Raw genomic sequence first — 25,793 nt, 5'->3', positions numbered from 1 at the left:
GTGTGTGTGTGAGTGTGTGTGTGTGTGTATATATATGATATGTATGTATGTGTTGTCTATTATACAGTACAGGTCAAAAGTTTGGACCCACCTTCTCCTCCATGAGATTCCTTTATTGTCATGACTATTTCCATTGTAGATTATCTCTGAGCATCAGAACTAGGATAAACCACACGTGAAATTATGGATTTAACAACAAAGTAGAAATAATTGAAAACATGTTTATATTCTGCTTTTTTTTTGAGTCCCCAGTCTCATAAATCACGAGTTCCAGCAGCTGAGATCAGAGAGCCGCTGATAGCACCCAGAGTTCTAGCAGCAGAACATCCTAGAACATCTGGTACGAGGAGACTGGATCAGGCCTTCATGTCCACTAGCAGCTAGGAAACCACGGCTAAGGAGAGGAAACACGGCTAGGAAACCACGGCTAAGGAAGGAAACAAGGCTAGGAAACCCGGCTAAGGAGAGGAAGCAAGCTAGGAAACCACGGCTAAGGAGAGGAAACAATGCTAGGAAACCACTGCTAAGGAGAGGAAACAAGGCTAGGAAACCACGGCTAAGGAGAGGAACAAGGCTAGAAACCACGGCTAGGGAGAGGAACACGGCTAGGAAACCACAGCTAAGGAGAGGAAACAAGGCTAGGAAACCACGGCTAAGGAGAGGAAACAAGGCTAGGAAACCACGGCTAGGGAGAGGAACCAAGGCTAGGAAACCACGGCTAAGGAGAGGAAACAAGGCTAGGAGACCACGGCTAAGGAGAGGGAAACAAGGCTAGGAAACCACGGCTAGGGAGAGGAAACAAGGCCTCGGAAACCACGGCTAGGGAGAGGAAACAAGGCTAGGAAACCACGGCTAAGGAGAGGAAACAAGGCTAGGAAACCACGGCTAAGGAGAGGAAACAAGGCTAGGAAACCACGGCTAGGGAGAGGAAACAAGGCTAGGGAACCACGGTTAAGGAGAGGAAACAAGCCTAGGAAACCACGGTTAAGGAGAGGAAACAAGGTTAGGAAGGGCCGACAAGTGCTGAGCATTCTGGGAACTCCTTCAAGACTGATGGGAAACCATTTCAGGTGACGACCTCTTGGAGCTCATCAAGAGAATAACAGGAGTGCAACACTGTAATCAGAGAAAGGGGGGGTGGGGTACTCTGAAGAAACTAGAATATAAGACTTGTTGTCAGTTATTTCTACTTTGTTGTTGAGTCCATAATTCCTCATGTGTTCATTCCTAGTTCTGATGCTTCAGAGATGATCTCCAATGGAAATAGTCCTGAAGAAAAAGGAATCTCATTGAATGAGAAGGTGGGTCAGACCTCTGGCCTGTGTGTGTGTGTGTGTGTGCATATATATATATACATATATATATATATATATATATATATATATATATATATATATATATCTGTCCCCCAGGTCTCTGCTGGACAGGGACATCTCCGTGTCCCCGGAATCCGTCCGCCTGCTCGTGAACCGGTCTCTGGCCCTCCTTAACCGGTCCTCCGATCAGATGAGGAAGCTGCTGCTGGTGGAAGACATGTTCGACTCTCTCAAGGTTACAAACTGCTAGCATGCAGCTAATGCTAATGCTTCACAGTCACAAAGCTTTATCAACACCACATCATGTCATCCAATGAGGGGGACAACTCATTAATTTGTTCATGTTTATTGTCCCCATGGGGAAATTATGTTGCAGTAAAATCATATCACATGGTATTTAAAACATTAGGACAGACAAAGCAAGGACAAGGCAAGGAAGAAGAAAAACCATAACATGTACATGTTGCCATTCATAACGTAGGCCAAAGCACTATGGGGGGTGTCAAAGTTCCAGACCAGCTGGGAGAAAGAGAAATAAATAAACCAAATCTACCTATTATTTTATAGGACCTTCGTTATTAAGGAGTTTGATGGTCTGCGGAACATAGGAGAGCCTGGATCTGGTTAGGGGAATGAGCTTTCCTAAATTCAATTAACATCTCCTTTGTTTTAGAGGTATTTCAGATAAGGTTTGACTTCTCACACCAATCAGTAAAAAAGTCCAGACCTGGCCCATGCTCCTCTTCCTGGTCGTCTAGGAGACCAACCAGGGCGGTATCATCTGAGTACTTCATAAAGTGCCTGTTAGGGAACGTGCTGGTGCAGGAGTTAGCGTACAGGAGGAACATCGGAGAAGATAAGACCCATCCTGTGGAGATCCTGTGTGAGTGGGCATTTTGTCAGAGAGTGACGTACCGACTCTGACAGCTAAGAAAATCAAAAATCCACGAGACCACGTCATCTTCAAGTGTGTGTTTTCTTCATGTTCCAGCTGTGTGTTTTCTTCATGTTCCAGCCGTGTTTTCTTCATGTTCCAGCTGTGTGTTTTCTTCATGTTCCAGCTGTGTTTTCTTCATGTTTCAGCTGTGTGTTTTCTTCATGTTCCAGCTGTGTTTTCTTCATGTTTCAGCTGTGTGTTTTCTTCATGTTCCAGCTGTGTGTTTTCTTCATGTTCCAGCTGTGTGTTTTCTTCATGTTCCAGCTGTGTTTTCTTCATGTTCCAGCTGTGTGTTTTCTTCATGTTCCAGCTGTGTTTTCTTCATGTTTCAGCTGTGTGTTTTCTTCATGTTCCAGCTGTGTTTTCTTCATGTTCCAGCTGTGTGTTTTCTTCATGTTCCAGCTGTGTGTTTTCTTCATGTTCCAGCTGTGTGTTTTCTTCATGTTTCAGCTGTGTGTTTTCTTCATGTTCCAGCTGTTTTTTCTTCATGTTTCAGCTGTGTGTTTTCTTCATGTTCCAGCTGTGTGTTTTCTTCATGTTCCAGCTGTGTGTTTTCTTCATGTTCCAGCTGTGTGTTTTCTTCATGTTTCAGCTGTGTGTTTTCTTCATGTTCCAGCTGTTTTTTCTTCATGTTCCAGCTGTGTTTTCTTCATGTTTCAGCTGTGTGTTTTCTTCATGTTCCAGCTGTGTGTTTTCTTCATGTTCCAGCCGTGTTTTCTTCATGTTTCAGCTGTGTGTTTTCTTCATGTTCCAGCTGTGTGTTTTCTTCATGTTCCAGCTGTGTTTTCTTCATGTTTCAGCTGTGTGTTTTCTTCATGTTCCAGCTGTGTGTTTTCTTCATGTTTCAGCTGTGTGTTTTCTTCATGTTTCAGCTGTGTGTTTTCTTCATGTTCCAGCTGTGTGTTTTCTTCATGTTTCAGCTGTGTGTTTTCTTCATGTTTCAGCTGTGTGTTTTCTTCATGTTTTAGCTGTGTGTTTTCTTCATGTTTCAGCTGTGTGTTTTCTTCATGTTCCAGCTGTGTGTTTTCTTCATGTTTCAGCTGTGTTTTCTTCATGTTTCAGCTGTGTGTTTTCTTCATGTTTCAGCTGTGTGTTTTCTTCATGTTTCAGCTGTGTGTTTTCTTCATGTTCCAGCTGTGTGTTTTCTTCATGTTTCAGCTGTATTTTTGTTTTCATGTTTCAGCTGTTTTTTTGTCTTCCTGTTTCAGCTTTCAGCTGTGTTTTCTTCATGTTTCAGCTGTGTGTTTTCTTTTTTTCAGCTGTGGGTTTTCTTCATGTTTCAGCTGTGTGTTTTCTTCATGTTTCAGCTGTGTGTTTTCTTCATGTTTCAGCTGTGTTTTCTTCATGTTTCAGCTGTGTTTTCTTCATGTATCCGCTGTGTGTTTTCTTTGTTTCAGCTGTGTGTTTTCTTCATGTTGCAGCTGTTTTCTTCATGTTTCAGCTGTGGGTTTTCTTTATGTTTCAGCTGTCTTTTCTTCATGTTTCAGCTGTGTGTTTTCTTCATGTTTCAGCTGTGTTTTCTTCATGTTTCAGCTGTGTGTTTTCTTCATGTTTCAGCTGTGTTTTCTTCATGTTTCAGCTGTGTGTTTTCTTTGTTTCAGCTGTGTGTTTTCTTCATGTTGCAGCTGTGTTTTCTTCATGTTTCAGCTGTGTTTTATTCATGTTTCAGCTGTGTGTTTTCTCTATGTTCCAGCTGTCTTTTCTTCATGTTTCAGCTGTTTTCTTCATGTTTCAGCTGTGTTTTATTCTTCATGTTTCAGCTGTGTGTTTTCTTCATTTTCCAGCTGTGTGTTTTCTTCAGGTTTCAGCTGTCTTTTCTTCATGTTTCAGCTGTGTTTTCTTCATGTTTCAGCTGTGTTTTCTACATGTTTCAGCTGTCTTTTCTTCATGTTTCAGCTGTGTTTTCTTCATGTTTCAGCTGTGTTTTATTCTTCATGTTTCAGCTGTGTGTTTTCTTCATTTTCCAGCTGTGTGTTTTCTACATGTTTCAGCTGTGTTTTGTTTTCTTTATGTTTCAGCTGTGTTTTTTTCTTCATGTTTCAGCTGTGTTTTGTTTTCTTCATGTTTCAGCTGTGTTTTCTTCTTCATGTTTCAGCTGTGTGTTTTCTTCATGTTTCAGCTGTGTTTTCTTCTTCACGTTTCAGATGTGTGTTTTCTTCATGTTTCAGCTGTGTGTTTTCTTCGTGTTTCAGCTGTGTTTTCTTCTTCATGTTTCAGCTGGCTGCGGTCATGTGGATGATGACGTATGTCGGAGCAATCTTCAACGGAGTCTCCATCCTGATCCTCGGTGCGTCCCTCTGGCTCGTTGAATTTAATCTGAAACCCAAACTGACTGTTCTAACTAACCCAAACTGACCTGTCCTGACTAACCCTAACCCTAACCGACCTGTTCTAACTAACCCAAACTGACCTATCCTGACTAACCCTAACCCTAACCGACCTGTTCTAACTAACCCAAACTGACCTGTCCTGACTAACCCTAACCCTAACCGACCTGTTCTAACTAACCCTGACTAACCTGTCCTGACTGTACAGGAGGTGTTAACCCAAACTGACCTGTTCTAACTAACCCAAACTGACCTGTCCTGACTAACCCTAACCCTAACCGACCTGTTCTAACTAACCCAAACTGACCTGTCCTGACTAACCCTAACCCTAACCGACCTGTTCTAACTAACCCAAACTGACCTGTCCTGACTAACCCTAACCCTAACCGACCTGTTCTAACTAACCCTGACTAACCTGTCCTGACTGTACAGGAGGTGTTAACCCAAACTGACCTGTTCCAACTAACCCAAACTAACCTGTTCCAACTAACCCTAACTGACTTAAACTGATTTGTTCCAACTAACCCAAACTGACTTGTTCCAACTAACCCAAACTGACCTATTCCAACTAACCCTAACCCAAACTAACTTGTTCATCTGTCCATTTTCATCCACTTATCCGGTGTCGGGTCGCGGGGGCAGCAGCTCCAGCAGGGGACCCCATACTTCCCTTTCCCGAGCCACATTAACCAGCTAAATGTTCCCAGCCCAGGTTGGAGATATAAACATTGTCCACTCAGGTTCAATGTCCCCAGCCTCCACTGGGATGCACGAAAAGCTCCGCCGGAGGTGTGAGTGGAAATTCCTCCAGACGTTAACAATTTACCCACACTACCCGTTTGGGCTTACCAGGTCTGTCCAGAGTCCTCCTCCACCCCCTGACCCAACTCACCACCAGATGGTGATCAGTTGACAGCTCTGCCCCTCTCTTCACCCGAGTGTCCAGAATATACGGCCTCAGATCAGATAAAACGATTGTAAAATTGATCATTGACCTTTTGCCTAGGGTGCTCTGGTGCCACATACACTTATGAGCATCCCTATGTTCGAACATGGTGTTTGTGATGGACAATCCTAGCACAGAATTTCAACAACAGACAACCAATCTGGCTCCAGACGGGGGCCCCGGGCTTCCTCCAGGAAGGGTCCCTCGATCCCTTCCTCGCTTTTCCATAGGATCTTTGAACCATTCTTTGTCTGGCCCCTCGCCTGAGGGGTTAGGGTTAGTTAAGTCTAACCCACCACTTTGCCATGGGAGACCCAACCAGGAGCACAAAGCTCCAGACAACACAGCCCTTAGGTTCATAGGGACACACAAACCTCTCCACCACGATAAGGTGATGGTTCCCTGACTAACCCCAACCGACCTGTTCTAACTAACCCAAACTAACCTGTTCTAACTAACCCTAACTAACCTGTTCAAATTAATCCTAACTAACCGGTTCTAACTAAGCCAAACTGACCCTGATCATCTTCTCTTGTTTCCAGCGGACATTATTTTCTTCAGCACTCCGCTCCTCTACCAGAAGAAGAAGGTACAGCAAACAAGTCATTAATTTTTTTTAACTGACCTTCTGTCAGCATTGTCTTTGTCTTGTGTTTATATATTATATATTTACTACTATTTTATATATATATATATATATTTACTGTCTGTCTGTCTGTCTGTCTGTGTGTGTGTGTGAGTGTGTGTGTTTGTCTGTGTGTCTGTGTGTGTGTGCGTGTAGACACAGATTGATCAGTACACTGCACTGATCCGGTCCAGAGTGGAGGAGATGCTACAAAAGTAAGTTCCCATCAGATTTGGGGGCGTTGGGGGTCTTACACAGTCTCTGGGTTCCAGGCTGCGGATGTAGCTCCTCCACCCTAACAGAGTGTGTCTCTGTCTGTGTGTGTGTCTTTGTGTTTGTGTCTGTATGTGTCTCTGCGTGTGTGTGTGTGTGTGTGTTTGTGCCTCTCTTTGTGTGTGTGTGTGTGTGTGTGTGTTTCAGGGTGCAGGACAGGTTACCTGGTGCTGTGAGAAGATCCAAAGCTGAGTGACCAGCTGACCCCACACTATGGTCTGATTGGTCCGTCTGTAAGCGAATCAGCTGTTGACTGATAAGAAAACTGCAGTGAAATTGGGTGTTTGTTTTATTCAATTTGTTTCTCAACATTAAAAGAAGAGTTCACAGTATCTGCCCTCTCATGTCACATGTCTGTTTAGGGTTAGGGGTTAGGGTTAGATTTAACTAACCCTAGGGTTGGACTTAACTAACCCTGACCCTCTCACATCACATTACCTCCGGTTTTGGGTTAAGGTTAGACTTAACTACCCCTAACCCTCTCATATCACATTACCTCCTGTTTTGGGTTAGGGGTTAGGGTTAGACTTAACTAACCCTAACCCTCTCATGTCACATTACCTCCTGTTTTGGGTTAAACTTAACTAACTAAGCACCAGAAAAGACTTATAAAATAAAGACTTATTAAATAAATATTTATGAAATAAAGACTTATAAATTAAAGTCTTATGAAATGAAGACTTCAGATAACAGACCCCGTTTTTAGAGCAGAGGGAACGCACCGCGAAGCCTCACCCTCTCATTAATGAGTCATAATCAGATGATATTGATCTGCTGTTAATTATTGATTTACTATTGTAAAATGTCTTTTTATTACAGATACTGACTCAAACTGCCAATGCTGCAGGACTAGTTCTGTCTGTTATTAGACAGAGAGTGTGGAAGTACGGTGTACACACTGTGTGTACACCGTACTTCCACACAGTACATACAGAGAAGTACTGTGTTTTCTTTAGTTTTATGAAACCCAACTGAGTCCAATGAGTTGAACCTGTTATTAGATAGAGGTGAAACAAGTCAATGTGCAGATAGGGACAAAAAACTTTATTCAAAGTAACAGGAGACAAACGGTTTATTCCACCTCTGTGTGACATTTAATATCATAAATCATAAATCCTTTGTTTCCTTTGAATCTGCCAAGAATTATTGAAAAGATTTTCTCCATGTGGCACTGTTGTTATCACATCGTCTCCATCTACACACGAACAAAGTCCACTGAACTGATATCAGACGTTAAAGGTCAATGGCGGCTGAAAAACTGATTCTGCTGAAACGGCAGAAAGAAGAGACCAACCACAGGAGAGAGAGGAAGCAGGATTCTAAAAAAAGTGACTGAGACAGGAAGAGGTGTTTCACAACTGACTGGACAGAAAGACGCAAAGAGACTGCTATGAACAGGACGCCTGACAGCTGACGAGTTAGAAAAGACTTTAAGAGAGAGACAGAGAGACAGAGAGAGAGAAACAGACAGAGAGAGAGAGAGAGACAGACAGACAGACACAAAGAGAGCAACAGAGGGAGAGGGAGAGAGAGAGAGAGAGAGAGAGAGCAGCTGGTTGTCAACGAGTTTCACATTCTGACTGACGCCGAACACATCTGCAGAACATCGGCAAAACATCTGCAGAACTTCTCAATTTGATCAGCTGATCAGAGGAAAATGGCCGTCAGCTCCCCGAGAGACAAGTGAGTCAAACCAACTTTTAACTGAATTTAATATTCTCAGCGTACATGTGATTACATTATGACCTATATGATCATATGATTTAATAATAATAATAATAAATTGAATTTGTATAGCGCTTTTCCCGAGCTCAAAGTCGCTTAACAGGGTAGAGACAGTGTTTATTTAAAAAATGATAACAATTTGTATGATCTTTATGATTTATGTGATTTATTAGTCCTTGAATGGTTTTGTGTGTCCTGCGTGATAATGACCTCTACATTATGATATTATTATATTATGATTCATGTGATTTATTGGTATGAATAAATAACTGGCCTTTAATAGTAAAAATCTACCTTTATGGGAATTTAACATAGGGGTATGTAAGGCAAGGCAAGGCAGCTTTATCTGTAGAGCACATTTCAGCAACAGGGCGATTCAAAGTGCTTTACACAAAATCATTAAAACAGATAAAACACAAGTACAAACAGTTAAAAATCATAAGCAATAAAAACCGATAAAACATTTGAATAGACAGTTAAAAACAAAATAGGAGTGACTTTCTCTGACTTTCTCTGACTTTCCTTGTATTATCTGACTTTCTCTGACTTTCTCTGTATTAATTATCTAACTATCTCTGACTATCTCTGTATTAACATTAGGACACATAAAACACAAGAATGAAAGTTACAGTGCAGCATAAGAAATTTAAAGAAATGAGCATTCATTTAAAGAAAGGCAGCATCAAAAAGAAAGGTCTTCAGCCTTGATTTAAAGAACTGAGAGTAGCAGCGGATCTGCAGGTTTCTGGGAGTTTATTCCAGATATGAGGAGCATAGAAACTGAAAGCTGCTTCACCCTGTTTAGTTCTGACTCTGGGGACAGAATGTAGACCTGTCCCAGATGACCTGAGAGGTCTGGGGGGTCATAGTGTAGTAGTAGACCTGTCCCAGATGACCTGAGAGGTCTGGGGGGGTCATAGTGTAGTAGCAGACCTGTCCCAGATGACCTGAGAGGTCTGGGGGGGTCATAGTGTAGTAGCAGACCTGTCCCAGATGACCTGAGAGGTCTGGGGGGGTCATAGTGTAGTAGCAGACCTGTCCCAGATGACCTGAGAGGTCTGGGGGGGTCATAGTGTAGTAGCAGATCAGAAATGTATTTTGAGGGCACCCGGATAGCTCAGTTGGTAGAGCGGGTGCCCGTGAATAGAGGTTTACTCCTCGACGCAGCCGGCCCGGGTTCGAATCCAACCTGCGGCCTTTTGCTGCATGTCACTCCCCCTCTCTCTCCCCTTCCATATCTTCAACTGTCCTGTCAAATTAAAGGCCTAAAATACCCAAAAAATAATCTTAAAAAAGAAATGTATTTTGAACCTAAACTGTTAAGTGATTTATAAACTAGCAAAAGTACTTTTAAATCAATTCTTTGAGACACAGGAAGCCAGTGTAAAGACTTCAGAACTGGAGTGATGTGATCCAGTCTCTTGGTCTTAGTGAGGACTGGAGTGATGTGATCCAGTCTCTTGGTCTTAGTGAGGACTCAAGCAGCAGCATTCTGAATAAGCTGCAGCTGTCTGATTCATTTTTTAAGGAGACCTGTAAAGACATCGTTACAGTAGTCCAGTCTACTGAAGATGAAAGCATGGACCAGTCTTTCCAAGTCCTGTTGACACATAAGTCCTTTAACTCTTGATATATTTTTAAGGTGATAGTAGGCTGACTTTGCAATTGTCTTAATGTGGCTGTTAAAGTTCAGGTCTGAGTCCATGACTACACCAAGATTTCTGGCTTTGTCTGTTGTTTTTAACATTGATGTTTTTAACATTGTTGTTTTTAACATTGTTGTTTGAAGCTGAGCGCAGACTTTTAATCGTTCCTCTTTTGCTCCAAAAACAACCACCTCAGTTTTTCCTTCATTTAATTTCAGAAAGTTCTGGCACATCCAGCCATTAATTTGTTTGATGCACTTAGTCAGTTTTTGTATTGGACTATAGTCCCCTGGCGATAAGGTTATGTGTCATCCGCATAACTATGGTAACTTATTTTGTTGTTCTCCATAATCTGGGCCAGTGGGAGCATGTAGATGTTAAACAGAAGAGGCCCCAGAATAGAGCCTTGGGGAACTCCGCACGTCATATTTGTATGCTCAGATGTATAATTACCTATTGACACAAAGTAATCCCTATTCTGTAAGTAGGCATCAAACCAGTTTAGTACTGAGCCAGAAAGTCCTACCCAGTTTTCCAATCGGTCTAGTAATATGTCGTGGTCGACCGTGTCAAATGCAGCACTGAGATCAAGTAAAACAAAGATTGAAATTTTGCCACTATCTGTGTTAAGGTGGGTGTCATTAAAAACTTTGACGAGAGCCGTCTCAGTGCTGTGGTGTGGTCGGAAACCCGACTGAAAGGTATCAAAACTGTACACTTATGCTCCCTCATTTTAATTATTATATTTTAATATATATATATATACATATATATATGTATATATATATATATATATATATAGGCACCTTCGTTATCGTCGTTGCGGTTCTCTCGGCCTCGCCGAACGCCTGCTCCCGTCTGCTGTTGGCCTCTGTGCGAGGCAGATGCCGTCGTCTCTCGATGAGTGGAGTCACAAGCTTCTTCCCAGCTGTTCCAGAAACGCCCTCCTCCTGTTTAGCCGCGCATCCACTCGGGCCTGAGCTCTCATCACAGCACAAAGGCGTTGTAGGCAGACACGTTGAGGACGTTGTGGAACAGCGCGAGGGGCCAGCGCGCCGTCTTCCTGCGGCAGCTGTACGTGCCCACGAGCTTGTCCAGATTGTCCACGCCTCCCTTGGTGCTGTTGTAGTAGAGGGTGATGTCAGGTTTGGCTTGCCTGCCGGCGCTGACCCGCTCGACCCCTGTGTGCCTCTTGGGCACGTAGGACACCAGAGTGGCGATGGCCGTGAAGAGGAACTTGGCCGAGAAGGCCGCACGGCCCTTGGTGGCGCGCAACTAAACAGACAAGACTGACAGAAACAGCAGGGAGGGGAACACTTGGGAACACAAGAAAGGGATGAGAGAGCGAAGTGAAACCTTAACAATAAGCAGCCACTTTCATAAAAAAAATAATTATGATTTTACTATGAAATTGTCTTTCTGCAGGTATTTTGGTGTCTGGCTGATATTCTTCATGCTTGGTTTGGGAACGCTGCTGCCCTGGAACTTCTTCATGACGGCTACCATGGTATGACATCACGTCCTTTCTGTGCTCCACCTACACACCACCTTCTGCTCTAACCCAGCTTTTATTTTGAAGGATGGGGAATTATATTGAATGAAAACTGAAACAGCAGTCCAGTGTAAGGGACTGTCCTGATACTGTATCAGATAATGCTAGCCTGTGTCAGGTGATGCGTTTTTTCATTTAATTTCAGATATAATGATATCTCAGTATGATATAACATATTAATGTGTCCCATGTGTGTTATTGAAGTGGTAACTCTGCAGCCAACTGCAGTTCCTCGAGCATCGTTCCCCGTAAGAACATCTTTAAAGGACAATTCAACATGTTTACAGCCTTGGACAAGACAACCGTTTTAGTTTCTAAAGATTTTTTTTTTTTAAGTTTTTGTGACAACTGCATTTTTATATAATTCACCTGTTTAATTATTCTAAAGGAACAATATGTAATACTAGTGTTTAAAATTGTTACTGCAGTACAAATTAAAAACACTGGAGAGAGTTGTCTCTGGACAACCCTTCATCAGCTTTTAAGTTGCAAACCGCTAAAAATACCTAACCCTAACCCAGCTACAGGCTCCGATTTAAAGTGTCCGCCGCCATGTGAGCTCCCCGGTTTAGAGATAGCGCTACACTTCTTTCAGACAGTCACCCACTCGCCCGGCTGCTCGGGGTCTGCCGGGGGGCTGCTAACAGAAGCTGCAGTATGTTGGTTCCCACCAGCTACGGGGCGCTGGCTTGCTCCATAAGCATATGATCCTGATTCCATGGTGCCTCAAACTCACTAAGCCCCGCCTCCAGGGCAGCAAATAGACTCCATTTATAAATTTATTACATGTAGCGTCATCACTAAAGGAGGCAGAGGAATAGCTAAACATCTGACACACAGAGCAAGAGAGAACAGGAGAGGGACAGGAGTTAGTCAATGCTAATGGCTAAGCTAAAGTAGCTAACAATGTTCTAACAAATGTCAGACGAACCAGGCAAATAGCCACTAAATGAAAGAATAACAAAGAGTTGAGTATGTGTCTGATAGAGCACAAACTGGCATCTGTAACCCTGTGACACTGGAAGTGAGACAATACTTACCGTAAACGGCAGCACGTCCAACAACGTAGCCAACCAATCATTCAACATGTCCGTCCCAAACTGACGGTGAGTGAAGTATCTACAGAACGATGAGAGGAACCAATGGGCGCAGAGCTGAGAGCCACACATAGGAAGTCAGCCAATGTATTGTTAGAGTCTCAATAGAAACAGAATAACAAAATGGTTGTGTCTATGTCTTTAGTACTTTACCAGCCGTCTGAAGGACTCGTCAGTGGTCGAATATTCAGCCAATCAGACAGAAGCAGAAGGTGAGCATCGCAGCCCTCTGGAGGCTAAATTCAACAACGTGATGACGCTGTGCGCCATGCTGCCGCTGCTCCTTTGCACCTGCCTCAACTCCTTCCTGCACTCACTGTGAGTACTGCAACACAACACCAACAACACACCAAAACCAATGAAGAAGAGTCCAACATCACACATAAATCAACAAGGAAGGGTGAATTAGAGGGTAAACTAGTCCTGAGGGACATTTGACAAGTCATTGAGATTGTTGGGTAGGTCTGGGATAACCTTTAGGGGGATCCAGCACCGGTTTCAACAGAAAGGTCAGCTAGTCAAGTCAGCAAAAGACTATAGAAATAAAATGATCAATACTCCATTTTATTTCCATGCTCGATGAGCAGCGTATGTGGTGGAAAGGGACTGAAGAGAAATCAAACCTGTTCATCTCTACTGGAAATGCAGCTCTCAATCCTCATTCATATTTAAATGATATCCAGCTACAACACGTCAGAACGGCTGTACAGTGAGGCTTTCTATGCAGATATACAACGTGTCCTCTTATTGGTAAGAAGTTTCCAGAAGGCTGTATACCGAAGTCTACAGTTTACACTCGTCTTGGCCAGAATCTTTGGTTTGAACTGGACTTTCAATGTCCTGAAAAAAGACATCCTGTGTGATACATGTTGCTATCTTTAGTTTGTTCTGAGTGATAAATGTTGCTATCTTTAGTGTGTTCTGTGTGATACATGCTGCTATCTTTAGTGTGTTCTGAGTGATACATGCTGCTATCTTTAGTGTGTTCTGTGTGATACATGCTGCTATCTTTAGTGTGTTCTGTGTGATACATGCTGCTATCTTTAGTGTGTTCTGTGTGATACATGTTGCTATCTTTACAATTTGTTCTGTTTGATACATGATGCTATCTTTAGAGTGTTCTGTGTGATACATGTTGCTATCTTTACAGTTTGTTCTGTCTGATACATGTTGCTATCTTTAGTGTGTTCTGTGTGATACATGTTGCTATCTTTACAGTTTGTTCTGTGTGATACATGCTGCTATCTTTAGTGTGTTGTGTGATACATGCTGCCATCTTTAGTGTGTTCTGTGTGATACATGCTGCCATCTTTAGTGTGTTCTGTGTGATACATGCTGCTATCTTTAGTGTGTTCTGTGTGATACATGTTACTATCTTTAGTGTGTTCTGTGTGATACATGTTGCTATCTTTACAGTTTGTTCGGTCTGATACATGCTGCTATCTTTAGTGTGTTCTGTGTGATACATGATGCTATCTTTAGTGTGTTCTGTGTGATACATGCTGCCATCTTTAGTGTGTTCTGTGTGATACATGTTACTATCTTTAGTGTGTTCTGTGTGATACATGTTGCTATCTTTACAGTTTGTTCGGTCTGATACATGCTGCTATCTTTAGTGTGTTCTGTGTGATACATGATGCTATCTTTAGAGTGTTCTGTGTGATACATGTTGCTATCTTTACAGTTTGTTCTGTCTGATACATGTTGCTATCTTTAGTGTGTTCTGTGTGATAAATGTTGCTATCTTTACAGTTTGTTCTGTGTGATACATGTTGCTATCTTTAGTGTGTTCTGAGTGATACATGCTGCTATCTTTAGTGTGTTCTGTGTGATACATGCTGCTATCTTTAGTGTGTTCTGTGTGATACATGCTGCTATCTTTAGTGTGTTCTGTGTGATACATGTTGCTATCTTTACAATTTGTTCTGTTTGATACATGATGCTATCTTTAGAGTGTTCTGTGTGATACATGTTGCTATCTTTACAGTTTGTTCTGTCTGATACATGTTGCTATCTTTAGTGTGTTCTGTGTGATACATGTTGCTATCTTTACAGTTTGTTCTGTGTGATACATGCTGCTATCTTTAGTGTGTTCTGTGTGATACATGCTGCCATCTTTAGTGTGTTCTGTGTGATACATGCTGCCATCTTTAGTGTGTTCTGTGTGATACATGCTGCTATCTTTAGTGTGTTCTGTGTGATACATGTTACTATCTTTAGTGTGTTCTGTGTGATACATGTTGCTATCTTTACAGTTTGTTCGGTCTGATACATGCTGCTATCTTTAGTGTGTTCTGTGTGATACATGATGCTATCTTTAGTGTGTTCTGTGTGATACATGCTGCCATCTTTAGTGTGTTCTGTGTGATACATGTTACTATCTTTAGTGTGTTCTGTGTGATACATGTTGCTATCTTTACAGTTTGTTCGGTCTGATACATGCTGCTATCTTTAGTGTGTTCTGTGTGATACATGATGCTATCTTTAGAGTGTTCTGTGTGATACATGTTGCTATCTTTACAGTTTGTTCTGTCTGATACATGTTGCTATCTTTAGTGTGTTCTGTGTGATAAATGTTGCTATCTTTACAGTTTGTTCTGTTTGATACATGTTGCCATCTTTAGTTTGTTTTGTGTGATACATGTTGCTATCTTTACAGTTTGTTCTGTTTGATACACAAGAAACACGCTACCAACACACAAGAAACATGCTACCAACACACAGCCAACACACAAGCAACAAGCTAACAACACATGCAACAAGCTACCAACACACAAGCAACATGCTACCAACACACAAGCAACATGCTAACAACACACAAACAACATGCTACCAACACATGAGCAACACTCTACCAACACGCTACCAACACACAAGCAACATGCTACTAACAAACAAGTAACACGCTACCAACATGTTGGCAACACACAAGCAACATGCTACCAACAAGCAACCAACACACAAGTACCAGAAACAGACATGAGTCAGACACGCTTACCGCAACAAGCCAGCATGTCAACACGTCAGCAAGTCAACATGTCAGTACGTCAACACATCAGCACATCAACACGTCAGTACGTCAACACATCACCACGTAAGCAAGTCAACACGTCAGCACGCCAGCACGTCAGCACGTCAACATGTCAGCACGTTAGAGAGTGTCAACATGTAAGCACATCAGCACGTCAACACGCCAGCACAGAGTGTCAACACGTCAGAACCTCAACACGTCAGAACCTCAAGACGTCAGCACATCACACACAAACAACACTCTACCAACACACAAGAAACACTCTACCAATATGATACCAACACACAAGCAACATGCTACCAACACAAAAACAACATGCTACCAACATGCTACCAACACACAAGCACCGGAAACAGACATGAGTCAGATACGCTTACCACAACACGCCAGCAAGTCAACATGTCAGCACGCTAACACGACAGCACGCCAACACGTCACAACGTCAACACGTCAGCACATCAACACGTCATCAACACGTCATAATGTCAACATGTCAGCACGTCATTAGTCCAGAACGTCAACATGTTAGCACGTCAGAACCTCAACACGTCAACATGTCAACACTTCAGATCCTCAACACGTCAGCACGTCAACACATCAGAACGTGAACACGTCAGCACGTCAACACATCAGAACATCAACACGTCAGCCCATCAACATGTCAGCACGTCAACATGTCAGAGCATCAACACGGAACAATGCAGCCAAAGGTTGAGCTTCTTCTGTCTGTGTCAGTATTTCTCAGCGTCTGCGAGTGATGGGCAGCCTGCTCATCATCATGGTTGTCTTCATGGCAACTGCTGTCCTCGTCAAAGTTCCTTTCCAGCCGCTGCCCTTTTTCTGCGTTACCATGGTGAAGATCATCATCATCAACTGTGAGTCTAAGTCTGAGTCTGTTTGTCGCGGACAAATCAATTTCAATTTCAATTTTATTTATAGTATCAATTCATAACAAGAGTTATCTCTAGACACTTTACAGATAGAGCAGGACCCAGCAGTTCTAGTAGTTTCCTCCAGAGCAGCAACAGTGCAACAGTGGCGAGGAAAAACTTCCTTTTAGGCAGAAACCTTTGTCAGACCCAGACCCAGATCCAGACCCAGGCTCTTGGTAGGCGGTGTCTGACGGGCCGGTTGGGGTTAGAATAAAAGTGGAAATAACAAAAATAGAAAGAATAGTAGTTTGTAACAGTTCTTTGTAATAGTTCATGGCATAGCAGGGCACTGTGGGCACTACAAGGCACAGCAGGATGCAGCTGGGCACAGCAGAGTGTAGCAAGATGAACATGGCATCGCAGAACGTGGAGCGGGACCATGGCGACATCTGCCACCACGATCCTGGAGCCTCTCCGGTCCGAGGGAACATGCTGGGGAAAAAAGAACAAAAGGATTCCGGGGAGTGACTCCCCGGAGCTAGGTTAGCAACAACATTTCTAGGACATGGATGCACATAAATGGAAAGATAGAGGAGCTCAGTGTGTCAAAGGAAGTCAGGAGGGTAAAAGTGGGGGATGGGATACAAACCCTGGTTAGGGTAGGGGGAGAAACAGTTAGGGTCAAGAAGGTCAAAGTGGGGGATGGGATACAAACCCTGGTTAGGGTAGGGGGAGAAACAGTTGGGGTTAGGGTCAAGAAGGTCAAAGTGGGGGATGGGATACAAACCCTGGTTAGGGTAGGGGGAGAAACAGTTGGGGTTAGGGCCAGGAAGGTCAGAGTGGGGGATGGGATACAAACCCTGGTTAGGGTAGGGGAGAAACAGTTAGGGTCAAGAAGGTCAAAGTGGGGGATGGGATACAAACCCTGGTTAGGGTAGGGGGAGAAACAGTTGGGGTTAGGGTCAGGAAGGTCAAAGTGGGGGATGGGATACAACCCTGGTTAGGGTAGGGGGAGAAAACGTTGGGGTTAGGGTCAAGAAGGTCAAAGTGGGGGATGGGATACAAACCCTGGTTAGGGTAGGGGGAGAAACAGTTAGGGTCAAGAAGGTCAAAGTGGGGATGGGATACAAACCCTGGTTAGGGTAGGGGAGAAACAGTTGGGGTTAGGGTCAAGAAGGTCAAAGTGGGGGATGGGATACAAACCCTGGTTAGGGTAGGGGGAGAAACAGTTGGGGTTAGGGCCAGGAAGGTCAGAGTGGGGGATGGGATACAAACCCTGGTTAGGGTCGACAACTATGACGAGAAGCAGGTGGGCCGGGTTAGGCGGACACTGCGACTCCTCACTCCCTTACAACATTCAATTCTATGTCCTGACTATAAGCTTTATCATTTTTAAATCAGTCTCTCTGTTTGTCTGTTGATCAGTCTCTCTGTCTGTCTGTTGATCTCTCTGCCTGTCTGTTTATCTGTCTGTCTGCCAATGTGTCTGTTGATGTGTCTGTAGCGTTCGGAGCGGTCCTCCAGGGCAGTCTGTTTGGGATGGCCGGGTTGCTGCCAGCTTCATATACAACTCCCATCATGAGCGGTCAGGGACTCGCTGGAAGCTTCGCTGCCTTCGCCATGATCTGCGCCATCGCAAGTAAGTCATAACTTTAATAATAATAAAATAATAATAATAATAAAATGATTATAATAATTTATTTCTTTCATCAATACTATAATATATAAATATCTATATATGGGGCTTGAAAGTTTAGACACCCCAGGTAAAAATATGTATTAATGTGCATAAAGAGGAAAGAAAAGATGGAAAAATCTCCAAAAGGCATCAAATGACGGATTAGACATTCATATAATATGTCACAAAAAGTTAGATTTTATTTCCATCATTTACACTTTCAAAATAACAGAAAATAAAAAAAATGGCGTCAGAAAAGGTTTGGGCCCCCTGCAGAGTTAATACCTTGTAACCCCCCCCCCTTCTTGTAGCCAGCCAAGAGTCTTTAATTCTTGTTAACTGAGGTGATGATCTTTGCCCCAGACAGCATTACCCCTAAGATTAGGCAGGCCATTGGGGCTTTATCACTCTCTGATTGTAATGTTGTGCGAAATCTGGGGGTCATTTTTGACAAATCTATGTGTTTTAACAATCATGTGAAATCTGTGGTCCGTTCCTGTTTTTTCCATCTCAGGAACATTGCTAAGATCCGATCTGTGGTCTCTCAAAAAGAGATGGAGATGCATGTTCATGCTTTTATTTCTTCACGTTTGGATTATTGTAATGTACTGTACACTTGCTTAAACAAATCATCCATGGACAAATTGCAAGTTGATCAGAATGCAGCAGCAAGACTTTTGTCTAAGACCAGCAGGAGATCACATATTACTCCGGTGCTTAAGGCTCTTCATTGGCTACCGATAGGTTTTAGAGTGCATTTTAAAATTTTAATCACTACTTATAGAGCCTTGCATGGACAAGCCCCTGTTTACATTCAGGATCTGCTGCACGCATACACTTCTGGTCGTTCTCTGAGGTCTTCAGATCAAGACCTTTTAACTGTCCCCAGAACACATTTTAAAACCAGAGGTGATCAAGCCTTTTCTGTGGCGGCTCCAAGGCTCTGGAATTCTCTTCCCTTATCCTTGAGAGCCCTGGACTCTGTGGAATCTTTTAAAAAACACCTCAAGACACATCTTTTTAGACAAGCTTTTAACTAGCAATATGGCTTAGTATATTATGTGTTGCTGTTTTATTTTGTTTTTTAATGTAAAGCACTTTGTGACCCTTCTTGCCTGTGAAAGGTGCTATATAAATAAAGTTTACTTACTTTACTTACTTACTTACTTGTAGGTATCTTCGCCCATTCTTCTTCCAGAACTTTTCCAGTTCTTTGAGATTTCTGCTCCTTTAAGGTGTATCCATAGATTTACATGATGTTGAGGTCAGGAGATTGGGAAGGCCATGGCAAAACCTGCAGTTTACTCCTCTTCATGTAATCCAGCGTGGGTTTTGAGGTGTGTTTAGAAGCCATCCTCTCCTTAACTTCAGCTTTTTCACAGATGGCATCAAGTTAGCTCCAAAATTAGCTGAAATGTTATTGGATCTATTTTTCTTTCTACTCGTGAAATGTTCCCTGTGTCACTGGCTACAATACAACTGTGCTCTGTGCCCTTTCTTCTCCAAACGTACCTTTATTCATTTCGGCCAAAAAGTTCTACTTTAACCTCATCGGTCTACAGAACTTGTTCCTACAATGCATCAGGCATTATATATGTTATATTATATATATTATATATTATATATTATTATATATTATATACTATATGTTCATGATTTTTGTGGTGAGGACGTAGAAGAGGTTTTCTACAGATGACTCTTCCATGAAGACCATGTCTGTACGAGTACCTCTTAATAGTGGACTGGTGTAGACCAACTCCAGTGTCTCCAGATCTTTTTGGATGGATCGGGCGGTCTAACGTGGGTCTGGACTTGCTTTTCTCCCAATCCTACGAGCTCTTCTGTCTGATATTTTTCTTGGTCTTCCAGATCTTTAACTTCCACTGTTCCTGATGACGGCCATTTCTTAATTCCATTCCCAACAGAGGAGATCGGCGTCTGAAAATGCTTTGCTATCTTCTTCTTCTTCTCCTACTTTGGGAGCGTCAACTATTTACAGTTTCAGTTTCCTAGACAACTGCTTAGAAGAAGCCATGGTGCTGATTATGGGGGGGGGGGGGGTGTCAGATGAGTCTGGGCATTTAAAACCTTAAGATTGACATCACCTGGTCTTTCCAGACCATGATGGAGAACAATCCATGACGTGTCAGGTATCAAGGGGGGGGGGGGGGGGGGCATGCTAGAAACTCTGCAGGGGGCCCAAACTTTTGCAGACGCCATTTTTGTTTTCTGTCATGTTGAAAGTGTAAATGATGAAATAAATTCTAACTTTTTGTGACATATTATACAAATGTCTAATCTGTCATTTGATCCTTTTGGAGATTTTTCATCTTTTCTTGGCTTCTTTATGCACATTCCTTAACATTTTTACCTGGGGTGCCCAAACGTTCGAGCCCCACTGTATTAGGGTTAGGCTTGGGGTTATACATAACGATAATAATAGTTATTAGTAACTATGACCCCCCCCCCCCCCGTCAGGTGGCTCAGAGCTCCATGATGCAGCGTTCGGTTACTTCATCACAGCTTGTGTCGTTATTCTTCTGTCAGTCATCTCCTACATCTTGCTGCCTAGACTGGTAACAAACACACACACACACACAAGCACACTTAGAGACACACACAGAGACACAGAGACACAGAGACACACACATATTTGAGGTTGTGTGTGTATGTTTTCAGGAGTTTTTCCAGTTTTATCAACAGAGAAACAGGAACCAGAATCCAGAAGAAGAGAACTCTGTAAATCTGATGAAGAGCGGTACGAACACGTTGACACACAACTTCATATTAGTCACACACACACAGACACAGACACAGACATACACACACACACACACACACACACACACACACACACACACACACACACACAACTTAATATTTAATGATTTCATTGACCTCATGTTGACAGTTATAATTGTTTCACTTCATTGAGTTTTATTAAATAAATGTTTTCTGAAGTCAAATCTTTTCTTTTATTGACTTTCAATTTCCAGAACTGCCCTTTAAGTAAAGTTAATCTTCTTCTTCTTCTTCTTCTTCTTCTTCTTCTTCTTCTCTCTCTTCTTCCTCTTCTTCTTCTTCTTCCTTTTCTTCTACTTATCCTTCTTCTCTTCTGTTTCTTCTTCATGTTCTTCTGTTGTTTCTTCTTCTTCTTCTTCAGAGAGTAAAGGTGAAGCAGTTGATGCGAACACACAGCAGGACGTCTCCATGATCAAAATCTTTAAGAAGGTCAGAGACAGATTTTTTTGTGATCTTCTATTAATGGTGATGCCTTTCTCCAAGAGAATTGATCCGTTATTTAACGTAACCACTAGATGTGCAACACAAGTAACCATGGCGACTACAGTCATAACTCCCTGACATACAGGCAGGAATCAGTCATGGGACTGGTTCTCTTAAATGTTGAAAGTGTTTCTTTGTAGCTGAGTTTGACTGGCAGAATGTGTGTTGTTGTTGACAGGAGACACATTTACCTTTAATATCTGTATCATATGATATAATGCAGTATAATATCATATAAAACAAATGCAACTAGGGATTATTTTCAATTTGGATGAACACGTACATTGTTTCCTGAATGAATGGATGAGTAGTTCTGTCTCTAAAATGAGGATCAGTGTCCCCCAAAGCCCACGGTGACTTGATATCAACTCAAAGATATTCAGTTTGAAACGATATCAACTAGAAGATATTCAGTTTGACTCGATATCAACTAGAAGATATTCAGTTTGACTCGATATCAACTAGAAGATATTCAGTTTGACTCGATATCAACTAGAAGATATTCAGTTTGACTCAATATCAACTAGAAGATATTCAGTTTGACTCGATATCAACTAGAAGATATTCAGTTTGACTCTATATCAACTAGAAGATATTCAGTTTGACTCGATATCAACTAGAAGATATTCAGTTTGACTCGATATCAACTAGAAGATATTCAGTTTGACACGATATCAACTAGAAGATATTCAGTTTGACTCGATATCAACTAGAAGATATTCAGTTTGACACGATATCAACTAGAAGATATTCAGTTTGAATCGATAGCAAGTCAAAGATTTTCAGTTTGATTCAATACAAACAGAAAAGAGCTGGAAATTACTTCAAGATTAATCAATTATCTAAAAGGCAGCGAGTAATCGCAATCAATTGAGTAATCGTTGCAGCTCTAATATAAAATGATATATATACTGTATACAATTTCTTTAGATATATGTGTGTCCCTGACTCCTGACCTTTGACCCTCAGATCTGGCTTCTGGCTGTGTCTGTCTGTTTCACCTTCACCGTCACCATCGGTACGTTTCCCGCCATCACCGCCGACACCAGATCAACGCTTGGTGACGGAGGCTCCTGGGGTGAGGCGGCACTTCTGCTCCATTCATATGTCGTTTATATCACTCTGTCAGTAGTTTATAAGTTTATATTTTCTAATTATTTTGAGTGATTCCTCTCTCAGCTTCTTCTGTTCAGCAGCGTCTCGTATCAGATGAAATCAGATTTAAGATTCTTTTGTTTCCTTTCTTGTCTTTAAAGCTTCTTTATTAGGAATGAATGAATTCATCCTACCTTCATAGTTTATTATCCCTATATCTACCTTCATTTTTTGAATTCATTGTCAATAAACCTCATTTATAGGAAATTATACCTAATTTTTGAGTTAGAAAAGCAGAAATTAGGAATTATTGAGACTAAAATTAAAGGAATGGATGTTGATGATAATCACAGACTGGAATATGTCAACTTTTACTCAATACTATTTATATTAATACTAATACTACTTTATATATAAATACATATAATACTACTACTATTTATATTAATACTAATACTACTTTATATATACATACATATAATACTACTACTATTTATATTAATACCAATACTACTTTATATATACATACATATAATACTACTACTATTTCAAAAACACTTCCATTTGTTTTCAAATGCTATAAAATTGAGTAAGACGCCCTAAAATTAATGAAAGTAGAGATTTGTACTTGGCAAAGAGCGTTGTGTGAAATCAATCATGTTATTTTGGGGAATTAAAAAGAACATTGATATAGGAAAATAAGTCAATTTGACCCAAGGACAACATAAGGGTTAAAGTTTCTTTATTAAAACTTTGTGGATTACATTGTCTTAGCTGTGGCTTTCTCATTCTACCTCTACCTTCATAGTTAAACAGTTGGTACGCTGAATGAAGGAGGACCCAAAAGCAGAATGCGGCAGGCAGGTAGGAGAGGATTCCAGAGGCAGTCTTTATTGAACAGTCCAAGAAAAAACACAGGAAGCAGGCAGAGTCCAAGAGCAAGAGAAATCCAAAAGGTACAAAATCCAGGGCACAAAAACAGGTCCAGGGGAAGGCAAAAAAGGCAGGGTAACAACACAGGGGACAACTTACTGGTCCAAGAGAACTGGAAGCACATGAAGCAATGAGCTCGAGGACAGGACAAAAGTATCTGACAAGAGACAAGAGAAGCACAGACATTATATACACAAGGTAATGAGGTAACGAGAGGCAGGTGACAAGAATCAGGTGGAAAACATCAGGTAATCACAAGAGCGGGAAGACACAAGAAGTAAATCTAGAGGCGAGACGAGACAAAAAAAGACTTCAAAATAAAACAGGAAACAGAACATACAGACACTGAGGGGAACACAAGACAAGACCAACAACATGAGCCTGGAGAGAAAACTGAGACACCAGCACAAGACCAAAAGAGAAAAAAGAATCCAAACAAAACCCCCAAACCACAACGACACTCCTTTGTATGCAAGAACACTACTGATACCTAGTGGCCTCAGGTTGAAATAACACTTATCATCACACCTAGGGTAAACGTCATCAAAGCGTATCTAGTCTCAGTCATCTGTTTTCCTGTCTTTAATCTGTGACTGCTTCTCCAACAGAGCGGTACTTTATTCCTGTCAGCTGTTTTCTGCTCTTTAACCTGTGTGACTGGGCCGGCCGGAGCCTAACGGCCGCCTGCATGTGGGTGAGTTTAATATGAATACATTTATACACTAGATAATTAAGACGGTTAAACAGTAGGATAACTGATAAAGTGAGGCTTAAACTAGTCCAATCTGTGCATGGTATGCTTGGTGCGTTTAACGAAGGCCAAGCCAGGCTGAGGAGGAGCGAATAGGTCAAGTGAGGCTGAGGAGGAGAGACTAGGTCGACCAAGCTGAGGAGGAGAGACTAGGTCGACCAAGCTGAGGAGGAGCGACTAGGTCGACCAGGCTGAGGAGGAGAGACTATGTCGACCAGGCTGAGGAGGAGAGACTAGGTTGAGTCAGGCTGAGGAGGAGAGACTAGGTCGACCAGGCTGAGGAGGAGAGACTAGGTCGACCAAGCTGAGGAGGAGAGACTAGGTTGAGTCAGGCTGAGGAGGAGAGACTAAGTCGACCAGGCTGAGGAGGAGCGACTAGGTCGACCAGGCTGAGGAGGAGAGACTAGGTCGACCAGGCTGAGGAGGAGAGACTAGGTCGACCAGGCTGAGGAGGAGAGACTAGGTCGACCAGGCTGAGGAGGAGAGACTAGGTCGACCAGGCTGAGGAGGAGAGACTAGGTTGAGTCAGGCTGAGGAGGAGAGACTAGGTCGACCAGGCTGAGGAGGAGAGACTATTCATCCATGATAATTGTAATGTCTCGGCTTAATCCTTATCCTGGGTTTTGTGCAATCCCCCTTGTTTGTAAGCCCAGAAAGGACAATTTGGTACTTCGCATGTTTCTTTCCCTCTTCATGTTGTTTGACTTATGTATGTATTGATAATTAATTAATATATCAGTTGTCTCTGTTTCCAGCCTGGAAAGGACAGTCTCGTACTTCCAGTGGCCATTGTGTGTCGTCTCGGCTTCCTCCCCCTCTTCATGTTGTGTAACGTTCAGCCTCGTCTACACCTGCCCGTCTTCTTCAGTCACGACGGCTGGTTCATCTTCTTCATGATCCTTTTCGCCTTCAGTAATGGCTACCTGGCCAGCCTCTGCATGTGCTTTGGTCCAAAGTAAGAAAGAAAAACACAACAAACACACTAAATACAACAAGAAATGATCAACTTGGTAATAACTATTGAATAAAAAATGAAATATATGTTTTAATAAACTTGATAATATCTAATAAAACCCTCTGGCCTTTTCAGGAATGTTCTGCCTCATGAAGCAGAAACAGCTGGAGCCATCATGGCTTTCTTTCTGTCTCTGGGTTTGGCTTTAGGAGCCGCTCTGTCCTTCCTCTTCAGAGCACTGGTTTAACTGGACTAACTGGAAACCACATCTGTATTACTGGATGAACTGTAAACTACATCTGTATTACTGGACTAACTGGAAACCACATCTGTATTACTGGACGAACTGTAAACTACATCTGTATCACTGGACTAACTGGAAACCACATCTGCATTCCTGGACTAACTGGAAACTACATCTGTATTACTGGACGAACTGTAAACTACATCTGTATTACTGGACGAACTGTAAACTACATCTGTATCACTGGACTAACTGGAAACCACATCTGCATTCCTGGACTAACTGGAAACTACATCTGTATTACTGGACGAACTGTAAACTACATCTGTATTACTGGACGAACTGTAAACCACATCTGCATTACTGGACTAACTGGAAACTTCATCTGTATTACTGAACTAACTGGAAACTACATCTGTATTACAGGACTAACTGGAAACTACATCTGTATTACAGGACTAACTGGAAACTACATCTGAATTACTGGACTAACTGGAAACTACAT

General features: G+C 42.2%; 2 protein-coding genes across 3 annotated transcripts; both read left to right on the top strand.

Moving 5' to 3' along the window:
- Positions 1 to 1,412: 1,412 nt before the first annotated feature.
- On the top strand, positions 1,413 to 6,661 carry LOC116679355 (reticulon-3; the record flags this gene model as incomplete). The annotated part of the gene is given in 5 exon segments (XM_032509021.1): positions 1,413 to 1,551; positions 4,471 to 4,540; positions 6,069 to 6,115; positions 6,308 to 6,366; positions 6,572 to 6,661. Coding segments are annotated over 5 exon segments (364 nt in total), but the record flags the coding sequence as incomplete, so codon positions are not given.
- A 954-nt stretch (positions 6,662 to 7,615) lies between these two features.
- Positions 7,616 to 25,785, top strand: LOC116679356 (equilibrative nucleoside transporter 1). 2 transcript variants are annotated; one of them, XM_032509023.1, is made up of 13 exons: positions 7,616 to 8,107; positions 11,221 to 11,302; positions 12,590 to 12,762; positions 16,211 to 16,350; positions 17,852 to 17,986; positions 20,504 to 20,601; positions 20,705 to 20,783; positions 21,189 to 21,256; positions 22,280 to 22,388; positions 23,947 to 24,032; positions 24,845 to 25,044; positions 25,180 to 25,305; positions 25,725 to 25,785. In XM_032509023.1, the coding sequence occupies exons 1-12, from the start codon at positions 8,082 to 8,084 to the stop codon at positions 25,289 to 25,291; spliced, it is 1,308 nt and encodes a 435-aa protein (XP_032364914.1). In that variant the 5' UTR covers positions 7,616 to 8,081; the 3' UTR covers positions 25,292 to 25,305; positions 25,725 to 25,785. The 2 variants fall into 2 exon arrangements, with proteins under 2 accessions (XP_032364914.1, XP_032364913.1); XM_032509022.1 differs by lacking the exon at positions 25,725 to 25,785 and having other exon boundaries at positions 7,617 to 8,107; positions 25,180 to 25,712.
- Positions 25,786 to 25,793: the final 8 nt, after the last annotated feature.

Source organism: Etheostoma spectabile, unplaced genomic scaffold (assembly GCF_008692095.1).
Source record: "Etheostoma spectabile isolate EspeVRDwgs_2016 unplaced genomic scaffold, UIUC_Espe_1.0 scaffold00010809, whole genome shotgun sequence".
Lineage (NCBI taxonomy): Eukaryota > Metazoa > Chordata > Actinopteri > Perciformes > Percidae > Etheostoma > Etheostoma spectabile.
The sequence above is the reverse complement of the archived record's forward strand: the minus strand, read 5'-3'. Positions and strand labels throughout refer to the sequence as shown.